The sequence below is a fragment of the Triticum aestivum genome, chromosome 5B (assembly GCF_018294505.1).
Source record: "Triticum aestivum cultivar Chinese Spring chromosome 5B, IWGSC CS RefSeq v2.1, whole genome shotgun sequence".
Classification (NCBI taxonomy): domain Eukaryota; kingdom Viridiplantae; phylum Streptophyta; class Magnoliopsida; order Poales; family Poaceae; genus Triticum; species Triticum aestivum.
This window is the reverse complement of record NC_057807.1, coordinates 603,748,678-603,758,801: the sequence shown is the minus strand read 5'-3', so window position 1 is coordinate 603,758,801 and position 10,124 is coordinate 603,748,678. Positions and strand designations below refer to the sequence as shown.

Below are 10,124 nucleotides of genomic sequence, written 5' to 3'. Positions count from 1 at the left end.
CCGTGGGCCAGCGATGTTGGTGACGATTTATCCTTCGCGATGCCGAACTATTGTTCGGCTGGCCGAGATGATGATCCGAAGAAATTGAGCTCGGCTCAACAAAGCGACGACGTGTCTAACGCAGGTCGGTCGCCGTGGAGTGATATTGTCGGGCTGGTTTGACACCGGCGTGACGGTGAAGTTCGTATTGCAAGAATACTTTTAATACTACTGGGATGTGTTTGAGAATAAAACACAACACCCCATACGAAAACTTCCTTCAAAAAGGATGTCCGAGATCCCGTTCATAAAAAAGATGAATTCGGGTCGGATTCGTTCTTGCGCAGAAAGTAGATCCAAAAAGTGATGCACTAATCGGAAGTTTTCTGGAGTTTGGACGGTCGGATCGAGCTGAATTTTTGGCACGTGGTAGATATGGTAATTTCTCAGCAAATCAACGGTTGGATCTTCCAAAGGACATCCGAGCTAGATGCTGGATACCATGCTCTAAACTCGTCCGGATTCTCGTCCAGATTCAACAGGGCTCCGATATATCGGAGATTGCCGGAGATTCCTCCATCGGAACTCGACGAAATTTTTGCAGGGTTGTTGTAGACTTAATTCCGCATAATTCCACCGAAGTAATCGTTTAGGCGACACTCGAGGAGGCGGTGGCAGCGGATACAAGTTTGTTGTCCAGAAAAACAGCACGGTCGCCTGAGGGCAATGTTGACATTGAGCCCCCGAGCTCCATGGATGACTCCTCCATGATCTTGATAGAGATCGAAGTTGGTGTTGATGAAGGCCTTCATCCGAACATGACGATCGGAGGTAGGGCACAGTCCTCGGTCAAGCCAAGGTGACCAGTCGAGCTGGTGACGAAGAAGGAGACGTCGCAGTTGACCTGCAGTCGAGCCATTGATCCTTTCGCTGATCACACAACGGAACTCTCAATGAAAGCACCAATGTCGGTGTCAAAACCGGCGGATCTCGGGTAGGGGGTCCCAAGCAGTGCGTCTTAGGATCAATGGTAACAGGAGGCAAGGGACACAATGTTTATCCAGGTTCGGGCCCTCTCGATGGAGGTAAAACCCTACGTCCTGCTTGATTAATATTGATGATATGGGTAGTACAAGAGTAGATCTACCACAAGATCAAGGAGGCTAAACCCTAGAAGCTAGACTATGGTATAATTGTTGTTGTATATGTCTATCGACTAGTCTGGCCCCGGTTTATATAATGCAACAGAGGCCTATGATAACAAGAGTCCTAGCCGAATACGCGGTGGGGGAGGAGTCCTTGTCTTGATCGCCAAGTCTTGTTGATTCTTCCTTGTATGCGGCAGCTGTCCGGACTGGCCCATGAGTATACGGCCATGGGGGTCCTCGGCCCAATCCAACTGATCGGGAGACGACGCGTTGAGTACCCCCTAGTCCAGGACACCGTCAAGAAGCATAAAGGCTCAACGCACGACACACACGCACATGGTGTGCAAACCAACACACACATACTTGATTGCTCAAGATAAGCAAGTTGGAATCACAACATATACAGACACATGCAAGGAACAAAACCAAAACATGCAAGGGGGCAGGTAACTTTCAAAGTAAACAATTTAAGTACAAGTTACCGCAAGGAGGCACTTTGGATATAAGATAGAAACTTGATAATCCAATTGACTTGGCTTGTGACAAAAAGAATGATGAAGTCCCCTTAATTCTTCATAATGTAGCCAAGTCTCCAATGCCCTCCAACAACACCTATTGATCAAGTTTGAGCTAGTTGGTCCCCAACCAAGTTGGGTCCTAAGAGGTTAGTCACAATAGGCTTGGCTACCCAAATGGTTCTTTGCTTCAAACCACTTTGAGTACCAACAAACTTGGCAACCACATTGCCAACCTTATCCTTCCCAAGAGAATAGACATCATAAATAATAATTGGGTTGGATAAGTTACCAATAGTGCATGAAGAAGCGAGGTGACCTTTCTCACGACATAGGTAGCAACTTCTACTCTTTACTTTCTTGTCACTTGATTTCTCAACTTGAGAAGCATTAGCTTGAGTCTTCTTGGGAAGAGGCCTTTCTTTAACTTGAGGTTGAGCATGAGAATGCACTTGTAGCCGCTTCCCTTGTTGCTTGTCACTAAAGGCCTTCTTCTTCAATGGGCAAGATCTAACATGATGCCCTTCAATTTTGCACTTGAAGCAAATAATATTGGCTGAACTCTTGACTTGTTTTTGGCCCTTCTTGAAGTTGCTCTTAGGGGCCTACAAAGAAGAAGATGACATTAAATTTCTGCAAGTTACATATACCGAACATGCTCGAGTTGATTCTTCTCCCTTTTATTGCGAGTTATAAATTAGTACACAGTTGAGTTTCAATCAACCATCAATAAAAAAACAAAGAACCTTTACCCAATGTATATAGATCAACAAAGCACAGATGGGGGCAAAGAACCGCATGGAGTATCCTCCTTCCAACAGTAAAAGCCTAGGCAGCACAAAACTATAGATTTGTTTTGATAACCTGTAGGAAGCTGCCCTAAAGGACTATAGTTTTTGTGTTGATACCCAACAAAATGTGTGACAAATTCTGTCTATGCATTTTGATTTTCTGATTTCTAATTACTGCAGAGAGGCAGTAGGTTAGATAGATCAACACAGTTCGTACATTATCAAGCACCGATATGACCTATCTGAATAGAAATATAACTTCCACAATGAAAAGAACCATCGTTTATATTATCGTGAGCCAAATATACAAATGCAGGAATTCATAGTTAGTACGAAAAGCAAGCTAAACATTCAAACAAAGGATGGCCGACGTCATGGATCAATGAAATAATTACATAAAAGAGAATGTTAGTGGACAGGAAAATATTCACCCGAGATTGAAGTAAGAAAATGGGATGAGTTCACCTTTGATCTGCAATAGCACATTTTGGAATACCCAATTTCATCTTCAATCATGCAAGTACCCAGGACAAAAACACTTCCGGCTCATTGGTGAGCAACCTTACTGAAGCTCCTACAAATAGGAAAACGATACTTTTAGGAGGGGAAATGACTACAATAACTATCAGGCATAGCTCATTGTATGAAGTTGGTACAATTTGCACATTTGGTACGGACAACAGTTCTAGCGATAAACAAAAGATGCAGTAGCACATGTAGTCAGGTAAGTGTACACTAAAATACATCGCTACATGAAAACAAAGGCCTGGAAAGCAGGCATTTTAGTGAACATGTTTCAGTTTTCTTTTCCTATCCGCGTCCGAGAAGGATAAAACAGAACATAAGAAAACCTAAGAATAACCTCACGATGGCAAAATATACACAATTTCATGTCTCCTACATGCTTATACATCAGGGAAGGAAATCAAGTTACCAAATGCAAATTTATTGGTAAAATCATCATGGAGAATTCTGAAGGGTCGACGACCTCATACATAGAAGCAAAGATCTAACTCATGGATTCTTGTTATAGTTGACTGGAACTAATGTTTTGACCAAATATTTTTTTGTTTCTTTATACTTTTATTCACCTCATGGATTCTCATTAATCTCAAAATCATCTTGTTATGATTGACTGAAACTAATTTTTTGAAAAATGAACTCACGTGGCTTACATAGACTACTACTCCCCTACCAGCCTTATGGGTTTTTCATCAAGCACCTTGCAAGCGTACAGAAACAAAATATGTACAAGCAAATATGAGAAGTTCTAGGAGCAAGGCATTGGAAGGAGGGAAAAAATTCAGGAGAGGGCAAGAGTGTGTGCACTTGCTTGAGGGACAAATACAGTGAGATTGGGCGGCCGTTTACACCGTCTGCTTGTGCTTCAACCGGGCAGCAGCGTGAGCTCGGTGAGAAAGGGACCCGGGAGGAGAAGAGCTGGGGCTAGTGGTGGCTCACCTCAGTTTGATGGTGTGCTTGATCTATTGCCTCAGAGGGGGCGGGGATGTGCTGCCACGACGGCTTGCTCCATGGTGGATCTCATTGAGGAGCAGCTCCACGAGCACCCCTGGGGATGATGCAGACGCCCTCCTCCTTCTTCCCAGCATCTCCACCGCACCATGACGGCCCGATGCTTCCCATCCTTGTTGCCCGCCTCCCCTGCTCCTTCACCCGGTGTGAAAGACGACGAGCCGGCGGCACTCCTTCCGGTGATCCTCTCCTGTCGGCCGTCAACGCCCTCTCCTCTTTCCTCTCTCTTTCTCCCTCCTCTCATGTTCTTCCTTCTCTCTTTCCCTCTCATATTCTCTCTCCCGCAGATCAAATCGAGCGGCGCCGCCGCCGCCCTTTGTCTGCAGGTCGTCACGCTCCTTCCGGTGACCCTCTCTCATCTGCCATCACACCTCGCTCTCCTCTTTCCTCTATCTTTCTCCCTCCTCTCCTTCCTTGTCTCTCTCCCTCTCATCTTTTCTCTTCAGCAGATCGGATCGAGCGTCGCCGTCGTCTCCCTTTTGTCGGCAGATCTTTGCCGCCGCTAGAGAGGGCAGTGAAGAGGAGGAAGAGGCGGCACGGTGGAGAGCAGGGCAGAAGGGGAGGAGGCGGCGGCGCCGTGGAGAGGGAGGGGAGCGGGGCGGCTAGGGTTGGAGGGGAGGGGATTGGGTGTGCGTGTGGCGGGGGAGACGATGGCTCGGGCGGAGGGGGGAGATGCAGGCCGGCTCGCTCGCTCGAACTATTTCGCTCGTGTGGTGCGGTGCGCCCTCGCGTTTTTCTTACCACAAGGAGCGCGGTGCGGTGCGTTTTTACCCCTCGCGTGTTACGGTGCGCTCGAGCGATGGTTGTGACTACCACCCCTTTCATCCTTTATAAGTTAGATATGAAATGGAGCCGGGGGTGATCACCTGTTTATCGAAAAAAAAAGAAGACACACAAAGTTGCCTGCAATATGCAGGAAGGACCCCAGAACAACGGAAAACCAGCAAATAGACCGGTTTGGCTCAACACTGGTAGCACCGTAGCAGATCGCGCACCCGACGCGACCCAGACCGCCCAGCCCAGCCCAGACGCCGACCGACGCCGCTCGCGCTCCCGTCTCTCGGCGATCCTACCTCCTCCGACGACCGGCTGCAACCCCGGCCGCCCTCGCCGCCAGATCCGCGCGGCCACGCCCACCCGCCTCGCTCCTCCTCTCGGGCCTCGGCAGATCTACGCGGGCCGCGACCGTCCCTAGCCATGGTGAGTTCCTCGTCCTCCCCTTCCCTGTAGATCCCCCGGGTTACGCTAGAGGTCGTGAGATCTCATTTATCGTTCGGATCCGGATCTCGGAGAATAGGAGAGAATACCCACCAGTTTGCTATCGATTTGGAATTTGCAAGCCAGGCACAGCCAATTTAGCGGAATTTCTCGAGCCAGTGGATTTGCTCAACGGTGTTATGGATCCGAGAGTGTTATGATCCCATTTCAAGGAGGAATTACAGCCATTCATCACGGTCTTTTCTGTTTCTGTACGGTATATGAATTGGGCAGCCATTGCCCACCGATTCTGTGAAAGGCCAAACCCCCTTTTGAGCGCCACATTGTTCTGTTGTAGTTTCGAGAAGATAGTAGTTTGTAGAGTTTAGACGGGATCTCCTTTTAAATGCTGCATTTTCAGTACCACATTGATGGCTGCTGGTGATCATGTTTAAGGCACATTTCCATGTCTCCAGCTTATATTATTCGAGCGTAGAACAGACATGTACAGTAGAAAATAAACTTCTTGATTAACTACTTCCTGTATCATAGTTTCAGAACACTACACATTTTTGGATTTCAGCAGAATTGACTGATAGGACAAACTCTTTAGTGATACAACCATGAATGGCCCTGTTATGTAGTTGTACCTGTCCTGTTAAAGATTGTATATTTGGCGAGTGGGCCATGCCCACGTGTTCCGCTGGAAATCAATAGAAGTGTCGTTTTTCTGAAAGAAGAGATGCAGAATAAGTGTAGTCGATAATTTGTCAAGCTGAAGTGCACTTTTAAGATTTAATGAATTATATTCATTATATTTAAATACATATAGCAGTGTTTTTCTGTCAACATTGTTTGAAAAGTCAAATATCTGTCTGTGTCTGTGCAACACAGGCGGTTGCTTGTTGCCACTAGCACTGGATCTTGTTTGGGGTTCACTGTCGCTTAACTTTCCTTTTCTTCTCTGCATGTTCACAGATTAATTTCGTGCTCCTAATCAGCCGCCAGGGCAAGGTGAGGCTCACCAAGTGGTACTCGCCTTACACCCAGAAGGAGAGGACTAAGGTCAACATCTTATACTGAGCTTTTATGTCCGTTTGTCTATGTGCTAATTAAACAACTTGCAAGTTGATGCAAACTATGTCAAAGCAGAGTTTGCTGCTATGTGTGTTTGTGCTAGTGTATACTTATGATTATGAGTAGATGGTGACAGATGCTTCTTCTAAGGATAAATTTCAGCTATTGTACTGTCCTTATGATCTGTTCAGCCTCCGTTTTATGCTAGCATTTCTGTTGCTTCCCAGTGTTGATGATTTGTGATTCTAGCTCTTTAACGCTTTAATGCATGCTTTTGGTATTTTCCTGCCCTCTTGGGTGCCCATTCAATGTATTTGTTTTCTATGAAAGATGGCTATATTGTAGGTGCTCATACACCGACAACGGTTTTACATTTAATCCTCTTAAATCGCTACTGCCTACTACATGATTTCTGTTGGCTAAGAGGATTGTACTGGTTAGCTAATTTTTCCGCATTCTTCTCATTTGGAAAGGTCATCCGTGAGCTTAGTGGGCTCATTCTTACTCGAGGGCCAAAACTCTGCAACTTTGTCGAGTGGAGAGGTTACAAGGTTGTGTACAGAAGGTATGTTTTAGTAATAAAGAACGCCATTGAGTCTATTCTGTTTGCAAGATATGCTTGTTAGCTATTTATATATATCTGCTTATAATTGTGTACAGGTATGCCAGCCTCTATTTCTGCATGTGTATCGATGCTGATGATAATGAGCTCGAAGTCCTTGAAATTATCCATCATTTTGTTGAGATACTGGACCGTTATTTCGGCAGTGTAAGTGTTCCCTGTGATGATTTTTATGGATTAGCATTATTTCTTGAATGTACTATTGTTTTGACTGTCTTTTTCATAATTTCTTTAGGTATGCGAGCTGGATTTGATATTCAATTTCCACAAGGTAATCTCTTTCACATGTGTTGAAATGTTGACGCTGAAGATCCAGGACTAGAGTTATATTAATTCTTTTCTTGCCCGAGTTATGCCATTTTTATGAGTCATGTACTCATTTTCATGAGTACCAATGGTGAAATTTGCAGGCGTACTACGTACTGGATGAGATTCTCATTTCTGGTGAGCTTCAGGAATCTAGCAAGAAGAATGTTGCAAGACTTATTGCTGCACAGGTATCCTCACCACCGGCTAACATAAATTGTACATTCCCATGACTAGTTAAGAGTGTATGACTTTGGGTAGTATTAAATCTTTCTCTTGATTCATGTCTTGACTGTACCTCACTTTTTTCCCTATGGTTCAGTAGAGTTCATTTCTTTGCTTAAATATTAGGATTAGCATCTTCTTCTAAAATCTATTCTGTTACCTCTTGAATGAGTTTGTGCTTCCAGTATACGCCCTCCGTAAACTAATATAAGAGCGTTTAGACTTTAGATCACTACTACTTTAGTGATCTAAACACTCTTATATTTCTTTACAGTTGTACAGATATAGAAACACGTGTACAATAGAAAATTGCAAAATCTGTGTTGGACTGTGCTCAAGAAGTCCTGATTTTTTTTTTGTCTTAACAATTCGCTTCTCTACTTTCACAGGATTCGTTGGTAGAGGCTGCTAAAGAGGAAGCTGGCTCCATCAGTAACATCATTGCCCAGGCTACGAAGTAAAAGTCCGCGTCTGATGATGCCCCGCTGCTCTTTGGTTTATGCATATGTTGGTAAATTTGATGTAATAGCTCCTTTGCTGTATCCATTTTCCCAAAGAAATACGACTTCCCGGATTCAGGCCTGTTCAGAATGAGTGATATGTAACTACAATGCATGTGTTCCTTTGCAACTGAATTTGGAATCTTCCAAAGATAAAACTGTCATGGAGATTGTTCACCAGTAGTCTGTTTAGTGGGTATTTAAATTAAGAAATATTTGTAAATTCTTGGTCTTAATTCGGCAGCGCATTATCTTGTGTTTAATCAGACTGGTTGTTGTGGCCGTGCTCATGTTGTCCTTTGGAAATAAATAAAATAAAGGGGTTGCCCCCTAGTACAACCCTAGCATCTTGGCTGTCTCTGCCTATATATACACCGGCCTTGCTTTCCTCCCTTCTTACGTAGTACCCACTAGGTTTGACAATATCCACGGGCTAAAGTCCAAGCCAGTTCCCTCTTGTTGATATTAGGCTTTCTATGAGTGAGAGCTATCAACTATTGGATTTCCAACAAGATAACTTGTTTGGGGATGGAAGGTACCAGGATTCATGAGAACAAGCGCACACAGACATTATGCTGAGAGTTTTGGCCCTCTTGAGCATACCATTTACATGGCACTCGTTTCATTCAAGGATAATGCATAGTTTTAGAAATGAAGTCATGCATCCACTTATGTGCACTACCGGAATTTCACTCTATGCAGAGTGTTTGGCTCTTCGCCGAGAACCAAAACACAGGCACTCGGCAAAGCGACGTAAGCCAAGAGTCATGCTCGGCAATAGATGCAGCACGACAAACACAGGCATGTACCGAGACAATTTGTAAAGAACACTCGGTATTAGGAGGCAACTCGGCAATTGCTCGGTTCGCCGAGAACCAGACAGTGAACCCACGGCAAAGAGGTGCCTGTGGCAAGTCCGGTAGTGGTCAACGGCTCGGTGACGGTGGCTAGGCTTTGTCGGGAGCCCGTGACAGCAAAGCGTTGTTTCATTGCATGATTATTTTGGACTTCTCCGTTTGTGTGAGAGCTGGGTTTAGTCCCACCTCGCCTAAGCACGAGCGCCACAACCGGTCTAAATAGTCGGGTAGTTCAGAAGCAGTAAACTTCGGCCTTCATTACACTCTTGTTAAGTATATGGACTGTCACTATGAACCTTCACCTGTTTCCGGCAGTGTAGGTCCATAGTGATTGTCCACATTCCCCACAATGCGAGCAATGATGGCTGCCAACTCTTTCTATTAATTTAGTTAAATTTTTTGACTTTTTCATCCGTGTGGAAGCACTAATTTTTCACATCCTTCAAATGCGCTAGCGAGGGACAGGCCCCGTCACGCGGGGGGGGGGGGGGGGTGCGAAATTACCTCGGGTGGCATGTCTGATCAAAGCATTTGAAATTATCCATCATTTTGTTGAGATACTCGACAGCAAGTGCTTCCCTGTGATTTCTCTTATGGATTAGCATTATTTTTAGAATGTACTACTATTATTTTGACTTTCCTTATCATAGTTTCTTTAGGTATGCGAGCTGGATTTGATATTCAATTCCCACAAGGTAATCTCTTCCACATATGTTGAAATGTTGACACTGAAGATCCAGGACTGGAGTTATATGCAATTTCTTGCTAGACTTATGCCATTTTTGTGAGTCATGGGCTCATTTTCATGAGTACATGGTGAAATTTGCAGGCCTACAAGGTCAACCAGGGGTTTGAGCAGCCTGGTTAATGCGAAGAAGGTCAACAAGGTCAACCAGCTCTTTTATTAATCACCATACTTAAGAATACAGGAATCTAAAGTTGAGGAGGATGACCCAAAAGCAAGTAAATACTCAAAAATGGACGCCTCCACCAAGTGAGTTTCTGAAAATAAACACTGATGGTGCATTTCATGAAGTTACACATTCTGGAGGGTGGGGGTTCACTGTAAGAGATGAAATCTGGAACATATCTCTGATGCCCTACATGCTGAAACGCTAGCACTTTTAAATGCGATCAATGCAACAATCAACATGGGGTGTCACCAAGCCATCTTTGAGACGGACTCCATGGTACTGAAACAAGCAATCTCAAGTCAGGACTACGACCTAGCGCCACTTGGAGCTCTGTTCCAGAAGATAAAATTTCAAATGAGAGTCGGGTTTGATAATGTAAATCTTTATGTGTGTCCAAGGTCTTGTAATAATGCAGCGCATGCCTTAGCTTCACATGGAACTAGTTTAGGGAATGGCACTT

General features: G+C 44.7%; 1 protein-coding gene and 1 long non-coding RNA gene across 2 annotated transcripts; one reads left to right on the top strand and one right to left on the bottom strand.

The window, feature by feature from the left end:
- Window positions 1-2,923: 2,923 nt before the first annotated feature.
- Window positions 2,924-4,679, bottom strand: LOC123117106 (uncharacterized). Its single transcript, XR_006457298.1, has 2 exons — window positions 3,895-4,679; window positions 2,924-3,007 (listed from the first exon to the last, which is right to left on the bottom strand). It is a non-coding gene; the product is annotated as an uncharacterized lncRNA (long non-coding RNA).
- A 230-nt stretch (window positions 4,680-4,909) lies between these two features.
- On the top strand, window positions 4,910-8,156 carry LOC123113562 (AP-1 complex subunit sigma-1). Its single transcript, XM_044534839.1, has 7 exons — window positions 4,910-5,166; window positions 6,142-6,228; window positions 6,714-6,805; window positions 6,901-7,009; window positions 7,098-7,133; window positions 7,273-7,359; window positions 7,783-8,156. The coding sequence occupies exons 1-7, from the start codon at window positions 5,164-5,166 to the stop codon at window positions 7,852-7,854; spliced, it is 486 nt and encodes a 161-aa protein (XP_044390774.1). The 5' UTR covers window positions 4,910-5,163; the 3' UTR covers window positions 7,855-8,156.
- The last annotated feature ends 1,968 nt before the right edge of the window (window positions 8,157-10,124 follow it).